The 20,723-nt window shown below is 37.5% G+C and overlaps 1 protein-coding gene across 2 annotated transcripts in view; it reads left to right on the top strand.

Moving 5' to 3' along the window:
* LOC135219537 (vam6/Vps39-like protein) overlaps positions 1-20,723 on the top strand; it is a 405,404-nt gene that overhangs the window by 155,592 nt on the left and 229,089 nt on the right. For both annotated transcript variants that reach the window (XM_064256380.1, XM_064256379.1), the window contains exon 6: positions 16,073-16,202. In XM_064256380.1, the coding sequence (XP_064112450.1) occupies positions 16,073-16,202 (130 nt within the window). The remainder of the gene's footprint in view (positions 1-16,072; positions 16,203-20,723) is intronic.

Here is a 20,723-nt window from a genome sequence, read left to right as displayed (position 1 = left end):
TTAGTTATTCCTAGACAAGACAAAGCACACATCATGAGTCATAAGGCTCAGCGCGTGGCCACAGGCCAACAGTTGCCTATAAAACTTGCATGTTATAAGGTCACATTTTTTCACGCTCGCTAGCCTTGACTGAACTCTGTGTTTTCTGCGGTGCTTTTAGTTTTTCACCATGCCTAAAAGGTCCAAGACTTCACTTCAAGCCTCTAGAATGCAGAAAAGCCAATTGGATATGCCCATCAAAGAAGTAGAACAGAAAATTCAAGAAACGAGTGCCATAGAGGGGAATGAAGCGACGACGGGAGAGAGAGAGGCCGTGCAGCAAATGGCGCACGTTATGATCTCTGCTGACCAGAGATCAACCACATCCACCCCTAATCGTCTCTATTCGTTCATCACTGCTGAAGGGCAATGATATTTTAGAAGAAGAAAGCAGTAGATCGGAAGCTGATATTATCAACGATAGTGAAAATAAAATTATAATAATAAGTGAAGCAAGACTTGAAAAATTACTTGAATCACAAATACCGATTGTGGATGCAAAGTAATTCCGAGGATCCATTTGGCAAGGGATGGATTTGAGACACTAGTAAAAAAGATATGTCCTAAATGCAGAGGGAAAATTATTTCAGAACCTGCAAAATGCCCACCGATTTCTACAGAATGTGGCAGTAATCTATCATTCTTTGTTGGAAGATTATGGATTCGCGGGACTGAAGAGATTACAAGGAACGCTTGGTATAAAATCAATGGGAAATAGCAAGTATTCATGCCATCTTAGATAACTTTATGATAAAATGGATACATATTTTCAGATGAAACAAGAGAAAATCTTTGAAAATATAAGAACATACTACAGGAAATATATGGGAATTGTGCCTAATGAAAATGGAATACTCAATATTGACGTATCCTACGATGGGACATGGATGAAAAGAGGCCATGTATCTAATGTAGGTATGGGAGTCATAATAGAAGTGTGCACAGGATATGTGATAGACTTTGAAGTGATGAACAAAGTTTGCAAAGCATGTGCCGCTAAAACGACTGAACTAAAAGAAATGAAAGTAACAGAAGAAGATTTCAACGTTGGAGAACCCTTCATGATGAAGATTGTAATATAAACTATGAAGGTGCCATAAGGATGTTTTCAAGGCCGCAAGATTTGGGATTCCGCTACGCCACCTTTGTTGGAGACGGAGATTCCAGCGCTTATAATAGTGTTTTAGCAAAGCACAGTGGAAATGGACCGTATGAAAATTTAAAAGTGGCGAAAGTAGAATGCATCAACCATGTAAAGAAAAGAATGACTAACAGAATGAAGAGACTAAGAGAAGATGAAAAAGAAGAGAGAGTAACAAGAACTGGAAAAAGAAGAAAATATAGTGCTCTAAGTGGAAAGAATAAATTGTCGGATACAAACATTAGCATAATGACTAATTATTATGGCAGGGCAATCCACCGTAATATTGGTAAATCGTGGATTGATATGAAGAAGGATATAATGGCATCATTCAACCATATATTCAGTTCCAAAGAAAATCAACGTCATGGACTTTGTCCAAAAGGGGAAGATTCTTGGTGCTATTTTCAGCGCAGCATAGCAATGGGTAAAGAAAGAGAGAAAATAGAGTTCAAGAGATCTTCAACAGTTATCAATTTAGACGCTGAGAGTGAAAGGAAAATAAAGGCTGTGTATGAATCACTGTCTGAGAAAGAATTGCTTGAACGCTGCGTTCGCGGTCTTACACAAAACGCGAATGAAAGTTTTCATTCAAAAATTTGGAACAGAGCACACAAGACTAAGTTTGCTGGAGCACAAAGAGTAAAGTTTGTAGCACAAACAAATGTGCTTGACCATAACTTTGGATACAGAAACGCAACACTCTTCCAAGAATTTGGCATGTCTTCTGCTCTTCAACGAAGCCTAGAACTTCAAGATAAAGAAGGAATAATATTGAGTGCCAGAAAGAAGAAATTCCCAGAAAGAAAGAAAATACTCAAGAAAATTCAAGAATATGAAGCTGGAGGATTTTAAATAACCACATAACCTGGCGACAATGAGTAGTGTAGGCAACTATGATACCCTAGAGTAATACCTTATGACAAGATAAGACAAGGGGGAACCAGGAGCCTAAAATTTATAATAATGTGTCGTAGGCACAAAGATAATCAATTAATTAATATTCCTATTCATAATAATTTTGCATTAATACTCAAAAATAAAATTAAAACCATAAAATTAATGGTAACACAGTCTTTTACCTTTTTTTATGTACCTATAACTTTGAAGGCCCATTTCTCAAAACATAAGTTTTTCACCTTCAAAATGTATCTCCTCCCTTAGTATAGTATTGAACCAATCTAAATGAAATTTCAAATATAATATGAGAAAACATGGTAGATTAAATAAAAGCCGGGGATTTTTAATATTTTGAGTTTCTGATTTTTGGCAATTTTTTTCCTGTAATTTTTCGGGGAAAATTTCATAAAAAAAAAAAATTCATATCTCGAAAAATAATTGAAAAATAAAAAATCCTCGGCTTTATATCGAAGGTCCATATGTGTTTTATAAGTGGTTCAAATTTCATCCCTTAAAACCAAAAAGCAAAGGAGGAGATGCATTTTGAAAATGGCCATTTTTGGCCAAAAAATGCTCTGGCGTCACAAAACCTAAGGTCACTGAACAAAATTTTTTTCCCCAGAAGTTCCACACAATATCCTTTAGCAAACCCCCTATATATCAACAACCTGTCGTTAAAAAAGTTGGAAACCGGCCGATCCCCTTAAGAGGACAATGAAGAGGGACAAGGGAAAAATATAAGGTTAAGAGGACAGTGAAGAATGGCAAGGGAAAAGGATAAGATTAAGAAGACAATGAAGAGGGAAAAAGGAAAAAGGATAAGATTAAGAGGACAATGAAGAGGGAAAAAGGAAAAAGGATAAGATTAAGAGGACAATGAAGAGGGAAAAAGGAAAAAGGATAAGATTAAGAGGACAATGAAGAGGGAAAAAGGATAAGATTAAGAGGACAATGAAGAGGGACAAGGGAAAAGGATAAGATTAAGAGGACAATGAAGAGGGACAAGTTAAAAGGATAAGATTAAGAGGACAATGAAGAGGGAAAAGGAAAAAGGATAAGATTAAGAGGACAATGAAGAGGGACAAGTTATAAGGATAAGATTAAGAGGACAATGAAGAGGGACAAGGGAAAAGGATAAGATTAGGAGGACAATGAAGAGGGAAAAAGGAAAAAGGATAAGATTAAGAGGACAATGAAGAGGGACAAGGAAAAAGGATAAGATTAAGAGGACAATGAAGAGGGACAAGGGAAAAGGATAAGATTAAGAGGACAATGAAGAGGGACAAGGGAAAAGGATAAGATTAAGAGGACAATGAAGAGGGACAAGGAAAAAGGATAAGATTAAGAGGACAATGAAGAGGGAAAAAGGAAAAAGGATAAGATTAACCCTCTCACGCTGACTGGACGTATTTTACGTCGACATTTTTTTTCTCCCGTGTGCCGACTGGACGTATTTTACGTCGACTTACAAAAGTTTTTTTTAAAATTCGCGGAAAAATACTTATAGGCCTACCAGCCTAAAACTTTTGAATCACGCGCCTTGGGGGATGCTGGGAGTTCACGGATCAAGGTGTTGTTTTGTTTACAATCGTTACGCAGGCGCGCAAGCGCGAATTTCTTTCTTGCCGCACTAAAAAGTATCTGTGACACATCTCGGAAATTATTTCGTCACTTTGACATAATTTTTGTACCATTGTAAATTAGCCGTTACATGAAGTATTGTATATGGAAATGTGTGCATTTTTATGTAGAATACAACAATAAAATACTCATGATTGTAGCTTTTATCAGTTTTGAGATATTTTCATATAAATAACGATAATTGCCAAAATTTCAACCTTTGGTCAACTTTGACTCTACCGAAATGGTCAAAAAATGCAATTGTAAGCTAAAACTCTTATATTTTAGTAATATTCAATCATTTACCTTAATTTTGCAACTAATTGGAAGTCTCTAGCACAATATTTTGATTTATGGTGAATTTATGAAAAAACATTTTTCTTACGTCCGCGCGGTAACTCTTCCGAAAAAAATCATACATGCGATTGTGGTAATGTTTGCACCATTTTAAAATTAGCCGTTATATAAAGTTTTGTATATGGAAATGTGCGCAATTTCATGCACAATACAACTAAAAACAACCCATGGTTGTAGCTTTTATCAGTTTTGAGATATTTTCATATAAATAATGATAATTGCCAAAATTTCAACCTTCAGTCAACTTTGACTCTACCGAAATGGTCGAAAAACGCAATTGTAAGCTAAAACTCTTATATTCTAGTAATATCCAAGCATTTACCTTCATTTTGCAACAAATTGGAAGTCTCTAGCACAATATTTAGATTTATGGTGAATTTATGAAAAAAATAACATTTTCTTTACGTCCGCGCGGTAACTCTTCCGAAAAAATCATACGTGCGATTGTGGTAATGTTTGCACCATTTTAAATTAGCCGTTACATAAAGTTTTATATATGAAAATGTGCGCAATTTCATGTAGAATACAACAAAAAATAATTGAAGGTTGTAGCTTTTCTCATTTTTGAAGTATTTGCATATAAATCAATATAAATAGAAAAAAATCCACGTTCGGTCAACTTTGACTCTACCGAAATGGTCGAAAAACGCAATTGTAAGCTAAAACTCTTACAGTCTAGTAATATTCAGTCATTTATCTTCATCTTGAAACAAATTCTAAGTCTCTAGCAAAATATTTAGATTTATGGTGAATTAAAAAAAAAATCTTTCCTTCCCCCCGCGCGCGGATTCTCCGCCACAAATCTCCGAAATGCGTACGTCCCATTCTCGGATATTTGCTCCGTTTCATATTAGGCATTTCATAGAGTTTTATATATGAAAATGTGCGCAATTTCATGTAGAATACAACTAAAAATATTTGAAGGTTGTAGCTTTTCTTATTTCCGAAATAATTGTATATAAAATATATATATATAAAAAAATTCGACATTCGGTTAAATTTAACTCGTCAGATATGGTCGAAAACTGCAATTGTAAGCTAATACTCTTACAGTATAGTAATATTCAATCATTTGTCTTCATTTTGAAAGAAATTGGAAGTCTCTAGGAAAATATTTAGATTTATGGTGAATTTTTGGAAAAAATATTTGTTTACATCTCTGTGTTGCTTTTATCGTTTTACAATGTGTTATATACCAAAATGATCGCAATTTAGTGTACATTACAACGAAAAAAAAAGTAACTTGTTACCTTTAACCGTTTTGCGCACAGCGCGATTTGAATACAATTATATATGAAATTTCGTTTTTGCGCTATCATATATCGCATTATTTATATATGATAATGATAATTTTTTTCATTTCTGATGGTTGCATACTAAACTTCAGCCAATGACAAAAAAAGGAGCCAAAAATGAACTCTTAATCTCGAAAACTAAGCGCTCTGTGATTTTTTGAAAAAAATATTTTTTCCGCTTCCGCGCTCACTCTGAAACACCTCCGGCACACGGGAGACAATTTTTTTTTTACCGCTTCGGCGTAAGAGGGTTAAGAGGACAATGAAGAGGGACAAGGAAAAAGGATAAGATTAAGAGGACAATGAAGAGGGAAAAAGGAAAAAGGATAAGATTAAGAGGACAATGAAGAGGGACAAGTTAAAAGGATAAGATTAAGAGGAACAATGAAGCGGACAGGAAAAGGATAAATTAAGAGGGGACATGAAGAGGGGCAGGGGGAAAAGGATAAGATTAAGAGGACAATGAAGAGGACAAGGGAAAAGATAAGATTAAGAGGGACAATGAAGAGGGACAAGGGAAAAGGATAAGATTAAGAGGGACATGAGAGGGACAGGGAAAAGGACATAAGATTAAGAGGACAGAAAGAGGGACAAGGGAAAAGGATAAGATTAAGAGGACAATGAAGAGGGACAAGACAAAGGATAAGATTAAGAGGACAGTGATGAAAGAGGGCACAAGGGAAAAGGATAAGATTAAGAGGACAATGAAGAGAGGCAAGGGAAAAGGATAAGATTAAGAGGACAATGAAGAGGGACAAGGGAAAAGGATAAGATTAAGAGGACAGTGAAGAGGGACAAGGGAAAAGGATAAGATTAAGAGGACAATGAAGAGGACAAGGGAAAGGAAACGATTAGAGGACAAAGTTTTTTTTTGAAGAGGGACCAAGGGAAAAGGATACGATTAAGAGGGGGACAATGAAGGAGGCAAGGGAAAAGGATAGATTAGAGGGACAAATTGAAGAGGGACCCACGGGAAAGGATAAGATTAAGAGGACCAAGTGAAGAGGGACAAAGGGAAAAAGGATAAAAGAGTTAAGAGGAAATGAAGAGGGGCAAGGGAAAAGAAAGATAAGAGGATACATGAAAGAGGGGAAAGGGCAAAAAGGATAAGATTAATGAGGACAATGAAGAGGGACAAAGGGAAAGGATAAGATTAAGAGGACAATGAAGAGGGGCAAGATGAAAAGATAAGATTAAGAGGACAAGAAGAAGGGAAACAAGGGATAAGATTAAGAGGACAATGAAGAGAGGGGCAAAAGGGAAAAGGATAGATAAGAGGGACAGTAATGAGAGGGACAAGGAAAAGGATAAGATTAAGAGGGACAGTGAAGAGGGACAAGGGAACAAAAGGGAAAAGGATAAGATTAAGAGGGAACAATGAAGAGACAAGGAAAAGGATAAGATAAGAGGACAATGAAGAGGGACAAAAGGGGAAAGGATAAGATAAGAGGACAGTTGACGAGGGACAAGGGAAAAGGATAAGATAAGAGGCAATGAGAGGACAGGGAAAAGGATAAGATTAAGAGGACAATGAAGAGGGGGCAAGGGAAAAGGATAAGGATTAAGAGGGACATTAGAGGGACAAGGGAAAAGGATAAGATTAAGAGGACCACTGAAGAGGGAGGCAAGGAAAAAGGATAAGATAAGAGGACAGTGAAGAGGGACAAGGGAAGGGGAAGAAAGAGGCCAAAATGAAGAGGGACAAGGGAAAAAGGAGGAAGATTAAGAGGACAATGAAGAGGGGCAGGGAAAAGATAAGTTAGAGGACAATGAAGAGGGACAGGAAAAGGGATAAAAAATGGATAAGGAGAAATGAAGAGGACAAGGGAAAAGATAAGATTAAGAGGACAATGAAGAGGGCAGGAGAAAAAGGGATAAGATTAAGAGGACAATGGAAGAGGGGGACAAGGGAAAAAGGGATAAGATTAATGGAGACAATGAAGAGCAAGGAGAAAAATGATAAAAGATTAAGAGGACAATGAAAGAGGGACAAGGGGAAAAGGAAAAGATTAACAGGACAAGAAGAGGGCAAGGAAAAGGATAAGATTAGAGGACAATGAAGAGGGGACAAGGGAAAAGAAAATATAGATTTAAGAGGACAAATGAAGAGGGACAAGGGAAAAGGATAAGATTAAGAGGGACATGAAGAGGGACAAGGAAAAGGGATAAGATTAAGAGGACAATGAATTAGAGGGCAAGAGACTAGATTAAGAGGACCAATGAAAGAGGGACAAGTTTTTTTTTGGAAAAAGGATAAGATTAAAGAGGACAATGAAGAGGGACAGGGAAAAGGGATAAGATTAAGAGGACAATGAAGAAGGGAAGGGAAAAAGGAATAAGATAAGATTGGACCAATGAAGGAGGACAAAGGGAAAAGGATTAAGATTAAGAGGACAATGCAAGGGGACAAGGAAAAGGTGATAAGATTAAGAGGACACACTGAAGAGGGGCAAGGGGAAAAGGATAAGTTTAAGCGGACAATGAAGAGGGACAAGGGGAAAAGCGTCAGATTAAAGAGGACAAATGAAGAGAGTCAAGGGAAAAGGATAAGATTAAGAGGACAGTGAAGAGGGACAAGGGAAAAGGATAAGATTACGAGACAATGAAGGGGACAAGGTAAAAGGATAAGATTAAGAGGACAATGAAGAGTTGCAAGAGAAAAGGATAAGATTTAGGGACAATGAAGAGGGACAAGGGAAAGAGGGATATGATTAAGAGGGACAAATAAGAGAGTCAGAGAGTCAAGGGAAAAGATAGATTAAGAGGACAATGAAGAGGCCCAGGGTAAAAGGATAAGATTAAGAGGACAATGAAGAGTGGCAAGAGAAAAGTATAAGAATTAGAGGACAATGAAGAGGGACAAGGAAAAGGATATGATTAAGAGGACAATGAAGAGGACAAGTGGAAAAGGCTAAGATTACGAGGACAATGAGGTGGCAAGAGAAAAAGAGATACTATTAAGAGGACAATGAAGAGGACAGGGAAAAGATATTGATTAAGAAGGACAATGAAGAAGATTCAAGGGAAAAGGATAATATTAAGAGGCCAATTGAAAGGGAACAAAAGGGAAAGGATTAAGGAATTAAAAGGAAACATGAAGAAGGGGCAAGGAAGAAAGGGAAATAAAAGGGAAATTAAGAGGACAATGAAGAGGGACAAAAGGAAAAAGAATTAAGAATTAAAGGACAATTGAAGGAAGGGGCACGAGAATAAAAGGATTAAGATTACGAGGGACATGAAGAGGGACAAGGGAAAAAGATAATTTAAGATTGACAATGGAAGTTAGGGACAAGGGAAAAGGATAAGATTAAGAATGACATGGAAAAGAAAGTTCACGGGAAAAGTACGATTAAGAAGGACAATGCCGAGGGACAAAAGAAAGTGGAATAAGATTTAGAGTAACATTGGAACGAGGGGCGGGAAAGGAAAAGGATAAGATTACCGAGGACAGTGGAATAGGGGCAAGGGGAAAAGGATAAGATAAGGAGGACATTGAGAGGGACAAAGGAAAAGGATAAGATTTAAGAGGACAATGAAGAAGGGAAGGGAAAAAGGATTAAGAATTAGGACAATTGAGATGGACAAGGGAAAAGGATAGATTAAAGAGGACATGAAGAGGGGCATGGAAGAATAAAAGGTTATAAGAAAGACAAAAGGTGAAGAGGACAAGGTAAAAGGATAAGATAAGAAGGAACAATGAAGGAGGTGGGGCAAAAGGAAGAAAAGGATAATATTAGAAGGAAACAAAGTGAAGAGGTGGCAAGGGAGATAAGATAAAGAGGACAAATGAAGATTGGCAAAGGGAAGGGAAAAGGATAAGATTTAAGAGACAATGAAGAGGGGCAAGAAAGGAAGATTAAGGAATAAGGGGACAAAAGGAAGAGGCCAAGGGAAAGGATACGAATTAAGAGGAACAATGAGAGGGCAAGGAAAAGGATTAAGAGATTAAGAGGTAAGAGGACAATGAAGAGGGATCAGGGAAAAGGATAAGATTAAGAGGACAGTGAAGAGGGACAAGGGAAAAGGATAAGATTAAGAGGACAGTGAAGAGGGACAAGGGAAAAGGATAAGATTAAGAGGACTGTGAAGAGGGACAAGGGAAAAGGATATGATCAAGAGGACATGTTGACATGTTAAAGGGAAGTCTGGGGGTACAATGTACCTGAAGTACTCACTAGTCATTTTAGAAACAGTTTTGGTAGGTAAAGGTTTTTAATTAGGTGTAGGTGACAGCTTTTTCATGTTGGTTATTTCTGGTCTTAGCCCAGGGCAAGGGCAATATTTTGTTGTTTCTTCGTTGAGTCAGCGGTGAACATTATGACTACGAGGATCTTCCACTCCATGTAGAAGCACCCAATGGTCATATTCCAAGCCTTTTACTAAGTAAGATGAGCACCGACCAGAGGCAGTATTCTCCTGCAGTTGCTCTCTTGCAAGGTAAGGTACAACAGGCACTAGTAACAGTGCTTTTGGGTATTTTTTCAAGAATCATTTGTTATTTTTGAATTAAAACTCACATCCACACTCCCCCGTCCTTGCAATAGGTAATCAGCTGTATAATTGTTCGGTAAGACACTGCAATAAAAATGGAATTTTCATTGTAAAATGAAATTTTATTGCATACTTACCGAACAATTATTAATCAAAACCCTCCCTCCTCCCCGCAGGTGGATGGCTGGGCAGAACGAATTGATGTTACCTGGGCAGTTGTACCTGTAGCTCCCTCGAGTGGAGGAGATGACGTCACCTACATCAGCGCTGGCGGCGCCACCGCGGAAGTTTTGAATCTATTGTCTGCCATTCGTAGGGAACCTACAGCTGTATAATTGTTCGGTAATTATGCAATAAAATTTCATTTTACAATGAAAATTCCATTTTCAACAAGCAAAGTAGTTTGGGGTTTTACAGAAACAGGTCCTCCTATTAGGGGAATTTTTCAGTTTATTGAAATTCTTTATTTCTTGGACATGATTGCATCTTTGTAGTTTTATTTATAAAATGCTGGACATTTTACCTGGAGAATACAAGCTGTGAGCAGTGGATGCTGGAAATTTTCATACCTGTCTTGGCTGTTCCTTAATAAATGCCAGTGGGAAACCACCTCTTAAGCATAAGTAAGTGACTTAGCCTAAGACAATTTGAGGCAGCTCAGAAATCTCTTGATGCCAAATGCTGTAGATTTTCTTACATGTCTTAAGTGTGGAAACCTTGCATGTTTTTTATTAATACTGTAGTTAAGAAGCATGAGGAGCTTTGCCCCATTGTCCTCCTCCTCCTCCTCCTCCTCCTCCTCCTCCTCCTCCTCCCCTCCTCCTCCTCCTCCTCCTCCTCCTCCTCTTGAGTAAAGATTCTTTGAAGTGAGCGGTACAACCCTCAACTCCTTAGGGAAGACTGCTTCACTTTTGGCACATTTGCAAGCAGCTCAAGGGAGAGCCCTGGTCGGTGAAAGTATTGAAAGACAGGTTTTCAGTTTCCTTCATGTCACGTCTGCTATTGTCCCAGTCTAATTCCTTTCCTGCTTATCATTATTATATAGAGAATCTTTGAGTGCTTTGGGAAGAAGTATCTTCATTGCTATTCTAGCCAGTGGTAGAGCAAGTAGACAGCAAGAACCCAAGCTTAATTGTCTTTCTGGTTCTCAAAGGTTTTTGGGCCTGGGAACCAACCTTAGATATTTACCCAAGCTCAGCTAGTTTGTCAGGCACACTTTTTTTCTATGGAAACACTCAGCATAGTTCTGGAAGCTATGGAGAGGCAAGACTGAATGATTTCCAAAGACATGAAAGATGTTTACTTTCTAGCCCCACTCCATCCCTCAGAAAGGTTTCTCTTAGGTTTGTTTGAGGAGAAAGTTTATCAATTCCTGGTGCTATATTTTGGTCTGAATACAGCACCCTAGGTGTTTTTATCAAGTTCAGGCTCCTTGAGGAAAGAAAGGCTCATGTTCTCAGAATATGGATGATTCTCTCTCAGTGTTTGGTTAATTCTGGGCAGCTCCTTGCCAGGGATCTTGATGGGCACAAATCTCTTCCTTAAACTTGCATCAGTTGTAGTAATTCTGTTAAATCTATCCAAATCATGTTTAACACTTGCACAGACAATAATATGCTTAGGGATGGTGATCGACTCTCGCTTCTGTGAAAACATTAAAACCTTTACCAGATGGAGTTTTCAGGCTTCTCTGACAGCATTAAAGCCTTTACTAGCCCAGAAGTTGCTCACTCTTTTGGGGCATATGACATCTCTGGAGAAATTTGTAAGAGGCTAGTCTCAGGATGAGGCCCCTACAGTTTTATTAAAGGAAGGTGTGGGATGGGAGAAATGTGCAAGATTCTCACTACGTTCTTGAACTGTTGGACTTGAAAAAAAAACTTTTTATGGTGGAGCCACCATTGTTCTTGACTGTTGGAAGGAACCTCCCTGGAAGTCAAGAATCTGGAGTCCTTGTTCTATTGAAACGGTTCTGTAACAGGTTGGAGGACAGTGTTGAGAAATCATAAGATGATGGGGCCATGGTCACAGAAGGAAAGTTCACCACATATCAGTCACCTAGAGTTGTTGGTGATATGGGTCTATGGCCATTTACTTGGACAGCACGGCGTGACTGCTACATCAGACATCAAGGAGGCACCCAGTTAGAGGGTAATTTTTCAGCAACAAGAGAGCTGTTATGGTGGGCAGAAGCCAATAACATTTCTTTAATTCCCCAATATGCACCAGGCAAGTTCAGTGTATTGGCTGACCTATTAAGTCTTGAGGACCAAGTTTTACTTATGAAGTGGTTTCTCCACCTGGGCATTTGCAAATGGCTTTGGAAACTGTTGAGGACTCAAACTGCAGTAAGTCTCTTTGCCACAAATCTGAACCACAAGCTCTCCCTGTAGTGTTTTCCTTGCCTTACCAGGATCCTCGGGTATGGGTGTTAGATGCCCTCATGCTAGATATGTCCTTTCTTGACTCATGCTTTTCACCCATTTGCTTGAGTTGCAGAAAGTTTTCAGCATACGGAGAGTGGCAGAATTTGTGCATGATTTTTATTGCTCCTTGTTGGCAAAGAAGAGGATGGTTTCAAGCCCTACCTCTAGTGATAGTGCTCCATTTACTCCTTAAAGCAGATCTATTCAACCTCACATATGGTGGTTCCATCAAAATTTTCTTGTACTTCAGTTAGTTGTTTATAGACTCTACCGTCCCTGAGCTAGAGGCTTTTGAGAATTGTAGAGGAAAATTATCCTGGTAACAAGGAGGACCTTTATCAATAAATTGTACCGGCAGCAGTGGGTTTTCATAGATCTTTGTGCCATTCCTGAGGGATATCCAATGCCCTGAACCTATAATTATAGATATTTTCGGGTATTTCAGGAACCTTTCATTGCCTGCAATCAAAGTGTACCAGTCTATGCTAACCATGGTACCATGCCAAGGTATGGACTGGTCTTAAGCTAAAGATCTTCAAGAAGCCTTTGAGATTGAAAAGCCTAGGAGGAATCTAAGTCATATCTTAGCTTGGGGTTTGGACATATATTCTGAAATACCGTTATCAAGTCCCTGTTGAACCTTTGAATAGCTTCCCTAAAATCTGACTATGAAGACATTGTTCTTGGTTGCCTTGGCTATAGCAGAGAGGGGGAGAGTGAGCTTCAAGCTTGTTGGCCAGAGTAAAGTTTGTCATAGGTGAGACAATTTTGGCCTTTCTAACCTGGTTTAGAGCAAAAGATTATTTCAGTGCCAGGGCACTTCCTAAATCTGAATATTCCTAATCCTTTATGTGTGGTTAGAACTTTATCCTGTTATCTGGAATGTCTTAAACTTCTAAGAAATAATGTTGCGAATCTTTAATGTTAGGATGGGAAACCATCCCTTCCTATGAGCAAGAATGTGTTGCCCATTCTCAGATCCTTAGTTAGAGAAGCTCATACCAAGTTTGACTTTCTGCTCATCTTTATTAAAGGTAAAAATATATTAGGACAATAGCTACATCCTTTAATTTTTTTAAATCTCTCTTTAGAAAGGGCTGTAGCAGCTGCGCAACGGAGATACAATTCTATTTTCATGTTGCCTTATTTGAAAGATGTTGACATTCAATATGAGACTGCAGAAGCGTGACACCACTAGTGGTGGCAGGTGATGTCTTGATCTTCCTACATCCCTTCCTGTGAACAAGAATGTGATGTCCTTTCTCTGATCCCTAGCGATGGACGCTCATGTCAAGCTGCATTCTGCCTTTTTACCTTTGTTAAAGGTAAAAATGCATTAAGGCAATAGCCACTTCCTTTAATTTGGTTAAAATCTCTCATTAGAAAGGACAATAGAAGCTGCACAATGGAGATGCAATTCTGTTTTTATGTTGCATTATTTGAAAGATGTTGACATTCAATATGGGGATTACAAAGGTTTCGATACCACTAGTGGTAGCGGTTGATGTCTTACCCTGAATCTTTAAGTAGCCTCTTTTCTTACTGTATCTTTTGGTATTTGGAAAATCCAGCAGAGTTTTAGGGATTATGAAGGTACACATTGTTTGTACATTGGTATTTCTAAGTGTTTGTTGCCTGTCTTTTGATGTGCTTGGTCCCCACACAGGAAGTTTAACCTCAGGTGAATTAAGCTGCTATCCTCTGCAAGGGACCTTTAGAAACTCATACTTGAAGCCCTTGTAGCCAGACAACAAATCCTTCCAGGGTGGCAGTGCTGGCCTACAGATTTTGCATCAGGTAAGAATGTGTCAAAGCTCATTGGATTTAGATAGCTTTTAGTTTCGTTGTCAGTGGACCTTTGGGAATGTACCTTGACACACCTTGTATAATTTGTGAACTGGCATTCGTAAGAGAGGGAAGTTCATTTATTAATATAAGTTCAGACATATAAAGTTATTATTTAAAAACCTGTATATTACAAGAGGTTTTCCTTCCTTCCTCTCCACATAAAAGCTTCAAGATGATTGACAGTTATGCTTTCATCTCTCTCTGTAAGATGTAGACAGGAAAAGATCAGGGAAAAGAATTTACTGAACTAATATCTTAATAATTCACTATTGCATTTTCTTTAATAATTGATATTTTGATGTGTTTACATTAATATTATTTGAAAAATAGTAAGTAATTTATTTGTCATACACAGTAAATAAACATACATATTACATATGTATACAAAAATTATCTCATCCCAGTGAGAAAAAGAGAGAGAGAGAGAGAGAGAGAGAGAGAGAGAGAGAGAGAGAGAGAGAGAGAGAGAGAGAGAGAGAGAGAGAGAATTATTTTTATTGTTTGATATTATTCAATCATATTAAATTTGATAGTGTTTGAAAATTTTTACTGTAAATCATTATTTTACATAAAATGTATATGTTCGTACAGTACAGTACAGGCAGTCCCCGGGTTACGACGGGGGTTCCGTTCTTGAGACGCGTCATAAGCCGAAAATCGTTGTAAGCTGGAACATTGTCAAAAATCCTAAGAAAACCTTACTTTAATGCTTTGGATGCATTGAAAACTATGTAAACTGCATTCTTATTGCATTTTTCATCCAAAAAACTTCAAATATTGATTATTTTGCATTTTTGGTGTCATATTTCATCTGCCAGATCAGCGTTGTAGGCGTCGTAACTCTGGAAATAATGTCTGATGAATATAATTAAGAAGTGCCTTAACCTCGGAACGTCGTAAGCCGAACCTGGACTGCCTGTATTTAGTCACAAAAATAATTTAAGAATACAGAATACTATTGCTTTACGAAAGAATCTGTGAATGGGTGTGTTTTCCCGCAAATGACTTGTAGATAGGTTCCACAGAAAATTCTGTAAATTGCTGAGTACACAAATTGCGAGTCTACGAATCTGGGGGTTGACTAAATTTAATAAAAAAAAAAATTTTTCACATACAATCCCATTACTACATAATTATGATAATAATAATTGACACTCCTCCCTACCCACCTTGATACAGCTGGGAATGACCAGATTAGTTCTTCATTGGACAAGTGGGTTGCATACTCACTTATCAATCTAGTAGTCTGAGTTCACTTTCTGCTGCCGCCAATGCAGAGCCAGAGGATTTTATTTCTGGTGATTAGAGATTAATTTCTCTATATTATGTGGTTCGGATCCCACAAGAAGCCGTAGGTCCTGTTGCTAAGTAACCATTTGGTTCTTAGCCACAAAAATAACAATCTAATCCTTCAGGCCAGCCCTGGGAGAGCTGTTAATCAGCTCAGTGGTCTGGTTAAACTAAGATTTACTTAACTTACACCACCATAGTTGTTTGAGGACCCAGATTCATATTCAGAAAAGTGGAAAAGGAGAATACAGCCCTCAGTTGGACCATGTCTGGAGATGGTAGCTAAGTAGAGAAGGACTGTTGTAAAGTACAGGCAGTCCCCAGATATTGGCGGGGGTGCCGTTCTTGATGGCATGATGATAACCAAAAATTGGTGATAATTGCAACGATCCCCAGTTATCGGCGTCAATAACCAAGGATCAGCACCGATAACCAAGGACAGTCACAGATAACTTAGGATTGGCACCAATAAGTGGGGATCGTTGCATATCAGGACCAAAAATTTGGTTATAGTTGTTAGACAAGTGCCATGAATCCAGATCACAGATAATTGAGGCTGCCAGTTACTTGTGACTGCATGTAGTTGGTGTGTATGAGAAAGCTTGAATTTAGTTTCAAAATGATACTGTGTTTGAATGCTTCAACGGAATTTTCTCTCTTTACAGCATATGACAAACCCTTCTTGATTTCACTTCTGTCAAAATCTGTGGAAGTTAAAACCCCTGAGCCTAATATTGATGTGCAAAGTATATACATGGACAAACCAAAGCTGGTTGCAGTCGCCAACTCCAAAAAGTAAGACATCATAATGATGGCATTTGTTTCTCATGAATTATCTGTTTCATTTTGATTATTATGTATTCTGTTAGTGATAATTTCAGGTTTTCATTACAAGATGTAGTTTACAAATCATTTCATAAAAAAGACTTTTACTGTAAATCTGTTACAATATAAACCATTTTTTTATGCTACAAAAAAAATTTCTTGCGCAAAAGGATAAAGAATGCAGAATTTGGTCCCTCATTGCATACAAAGAAGGATCCCTTGATTCTCAAAAGCTAATTGTTCCTACCCAAAACAAACCCTCAGTCTTTACATTTGGGATTAACTTTCAGCAAGCTGAAAATCCAGCCGCTAAAATCTTAGCAAGGTGTTTATGGTAACAGTTACCGAAGGTATAGGCGGAAGTACTGCCCACTTAGTTGGAGTTCGCTCAAATCTGCACAGCTTACTTTTGGCTGAAGTCTCTATGAGACGTGCATTCCTTCTCTGTCCTGTCGTTCAGCTTTCTTTTTGTGTTTGGTTAATTTTGTTTATACAATGTGTCTTCTTCTTCCCAGCTTTAACCCATTTTTATATGGGGTCTCCGTTATAAATGAGTCGTCTCCATCAATTTCTGTCCTGTGCATCATTCTCATTGTTTATATCATGTGTATACTGGTATACTGAAACAGTTTATTTTGTGTTTTTCTGTCTTTATAATGATATATTCACTTATATAATTTTAATTTGTTTTGTGTACTATTCTGTTTTTTTAACAATGTTTTTTTATTTTAAACTACAGCAATACCTCAATCTTAAGTGATTCGAGTCACACAAATTCACAATAGTGAGACTTTATTGGAAACTAACTAATTATCATACACAAGTGTTACACAGACATGCAAACACAACATTTTTGAATCCTTAAGGAACTGCAAAAGTGTTTGTTTAATTGTATATGTAATTTATAGGTTTTCAAGCTTTTATGTGTAAATTAAATATCATTAAATAATGAAAATAATTTCTCTCTCTCTCTCTCTCTCTCTCTCTCTCTCTCTCTCTCTCTCTCTCTCTCTCTCTCTCTCTCTCTCTCTCACCGAGATGAGAGAATTTTTTATGGTACATGTGAGTATGTTTATTAGCATTTTCAAATAATAATAATAATACATAATAATATACCGTATATACTCGAGTAACGTGCGATCTCGCATATCATGCGACCCCCAAATTTTTACCAATAAACAGTGGTTTTGTCATGTATCTCATGTATCATGCGAGTTCCTTTTCCGAGAGCGTCAGTTCATAAGGTTGGTGGTTTAGCGTGCCAAATGGCCGAGTCATTCAGATGTGTGCTGCTGCTTGTCAAGTTACGGTAATTTTCTTACTAATCTCGAGAATTGAATAGAAAATCTCAAGATTAAAAAAGAATCCCAAGATAATAAAATAATTGTAAAAATAACACGCCTTGGAGTCCTCTCTCTATCTCACTCTCTCTCTCTCTCTCCCTCTCTTCTCTCCCTCTCTTCTCTTCTCCTCTTCTCTCTATCTCTCGCTCTCTCTCTCCTCTCTCTCTCTCGCTCTCTCTCTTCTCTCTCTCTCTCATCTCTCCTCTCTCTCTCTCTCTCTCAGGAATAAATACTGTAATTTGAGTCTTTCACCAACGGGTATCAGTAAATGTGTAGACGTGTGCGTGTTTTAAAAAATGTGCAGTACACACACATTCTGATGTTTCGGTTTTTGGAATTTTTCAGATTTCGGAAATGTGAAGTCAGATACATAATTAAATAAACATCACTACTGCAGCAAAAACATTTTTTCCCTTTGTTTTTCATTATTGTTATTTATTAATTACAGTTTATTTAAAAAAATATTAATATGATACTATTAAATGAATGTGAGATAATTAAGATCACCTATAATAAAATAGTGGGACAATTAATACCATATGTTCACTAATAGCTATTATTTTCAAAACAAACTTTCCGTAAAACGCAAAAAATATATGTACATAACAATCAAAATATAATAATGTTTTGCAGTTCAACTTGTGAATTTTAACAATAAGTATGACTATATAATATATTTCACCAATATCGATCTTGAAGTTGAAGAGTCGTAAAATTTTGAGGATTGTCCGGGAAAAGGATTTGTACTTTGTGATTACGTATCGCTACAACACCATGTGGTATTTTCATACCACTATATTGATGACGCATCGCTATGACACACTGGTATTTTTCATACCACTATACATTAAAGTTAAAATTATCATATTATATTATTGTTTTCACGAAGAAATAATTATACAAAGAAAATTATTGAGTAATTTTTGCCGTCAGCAGTCAGAAAATCACGAACATGGTAACGTTCAAACCTAGTGTCATCCACGGCTATGTCTATAAATAGAACAGAAGCAGAGGGTAGTCATTGGATAACAGATCTCCATGGCTACCAACCAACCAATCAGGTGTTAGTTATACTATGAGAATTTCTTAGAATGAACGTTTACTCACGCGAATCTAACGATGATGTGTGTGTTTTGCATACAATACGTAGTTTTAGTTTTTATTAGTGTAAGTATTTTACTGATTACATGAAGAATAGAATGATTCCTTCTCATTACTTTGAATGCAAAATGGTTTGAAGATTCTTCCGCAAAAACAAAAGAAAAAAAATTCTTTAAAAGATGATACCTATTTACTAACGTGGTTGACATAGTTTCAAAACAAAATTCAGCTCTAATCTCTGGAAAAATGTTAATCTTTCTGTCTCCTGGTCACACCCTTTATATCCCCGGCGACTAACAACGACAAAATTTGTTTGTTTGTTTTATCTTCCAAGATGTAGGTATTTATTACCTGTAGGTACAACACATTTTTTAACAGTATGCCCATACACACACACATACAGTTGCGCGTATGCTAATACCTATTGGTTTCAGAGACTCAAGTTAACACTTACAGTATAGTTGAGAGGGGAGAGAGAGAGTTCATCCTAGATGGCCTTGGTTCATCTCTCTATCTCTCGAGGAATGTTAAGATTTGTTCCCTGCTCTTTGTAAATTTAGTCCATGCGACTGACAGCAACAAAATTCATATTTATTTTTTCTTCCAGATATGAATTAACCGTACTGCACATTTTTAACAAGCATGAACACACTGCAATATACTCTCTCTCTCTCTCTCTCTCTCTCTCTCTCTCTCTCTCTCTCTCTCTCTCTCTCTCTCTCTCTCTCTCTCTCTCTCTCTCTCTCTCTCTCAGAAAAGATACCGTAAATTCAATTTATCAGTATCTTTTCCTGATAGACAGACAGAGTAAATATTTAGGACTCCAAGGCTTGGCATATGTCAATTATTTTATTATCTTGGGATTTTTGGTTAATCTTGGGATTTTCCATGGTCAACTCTTGGGATTAGTAAAAAAAAAATGCGATTATTTGAGTAGCAGTAGCAGCAGCTGCAGCGCGCACCCAAATGAATTGGGTAAGCCTAGCACGCCAAACAATAGTATTTACAAAATGAGCTGAGCTCTCTGGCTGGCTGTTTTGGTCCTCCCACGTGTTTGATCGCATATCTGCCAAATTTATAACAACAACACAGATAAAACCTTTTCTCCCAATACAGATATCAAATATTATCTTTTCCGTTATGCAGAATTCTTTCTGTTACGCAGAATTCTAAATAAATTACGTAGGTTCACGATTGATAAAGTTTTTTTTATGCAATAACAAGAAACGGAGTCAGATTTTCTATCACCACAGCATCTCATTTTGGTGTTGTTGTGAATATTTCAACCAGTTCCACACGTTTAAATCCATACTGACTGTACAGTCTGCAGGCAGTTCTCCCTTCTACACATATCTTGATTTCTTAATACCGTAGGTATAGAATAAATTGGTGAGCAAGGAAATATGAAATAAAGCATAACAGAGTAAGTTTGACGAGTGAGAAAATAAACAATCGTATGCAAACAGATTCTCTCTCTCTCTCTCTCTCTCTCTCTCTCTCTCTCTCTCTCTCTCTCTCTCTCTCTCTCTCTCTCTCTCTCTCTCTCTCTCTGAACAAAATATGAGATAGGAATCAATGACTGGAATATTGCTTGAATGCGATATGGCAAAGTTTTGGCCTGACTGAAGTGTGGAGTGACTTTGACACCGACTTACAAGTTATTCTTGGTCATCTCACAGCCATGGATAGACATCAACTTCACAGCCGAGAAAGGGCAATCGTTTACAAAATAATTAGGTTTGGAAAATGCGGGCCTATGTTGTCCCATAAAAAAAGCTTTCGCTCGGACAGCTGAGGATTTAGGAGAGAGAGAGAGAGAGAGAGAGAGAGAGAGAGACGAGAGAGAGAGAGAGAGAGAGAGAGAGAGCAGGCCGAATAGGAAGGAGATTAAAGTACCTGGGAATGAAAACCCTTATAATCTTATAATTATAGCCTCGGGGTTTGTCTCAAGGACATTCAAAGGTCTGTCAAACACGGGCAGTTGTTGTTTTTGTAAAATTAGCATAAGGGCAGATCTTTAAAAGCCACGCCAGAGAGCTCGCCACGG

The sequence above is a fragment of the Macrobrachium nipponense genome, chromosome 1, assembly GCF_015104395.2.
Source record: "Macrobrachium nipponense isolate FS-2020 chromosome 1, ASM1510439v2, whole genome shotgun sequence".
Taxonomy (NCBI): domain Eukaryota; kingdom Metazoa; phylum Arthropoda; class Malacostraca; order Decapoda; family Palaemonidae; genus Macrobrachium; species Macrobrachium nipponense.
Note: the sequence above shows the minus strand (reverse complement) of the source record. Positions and strands in the feature narration are given on the sequence as shown.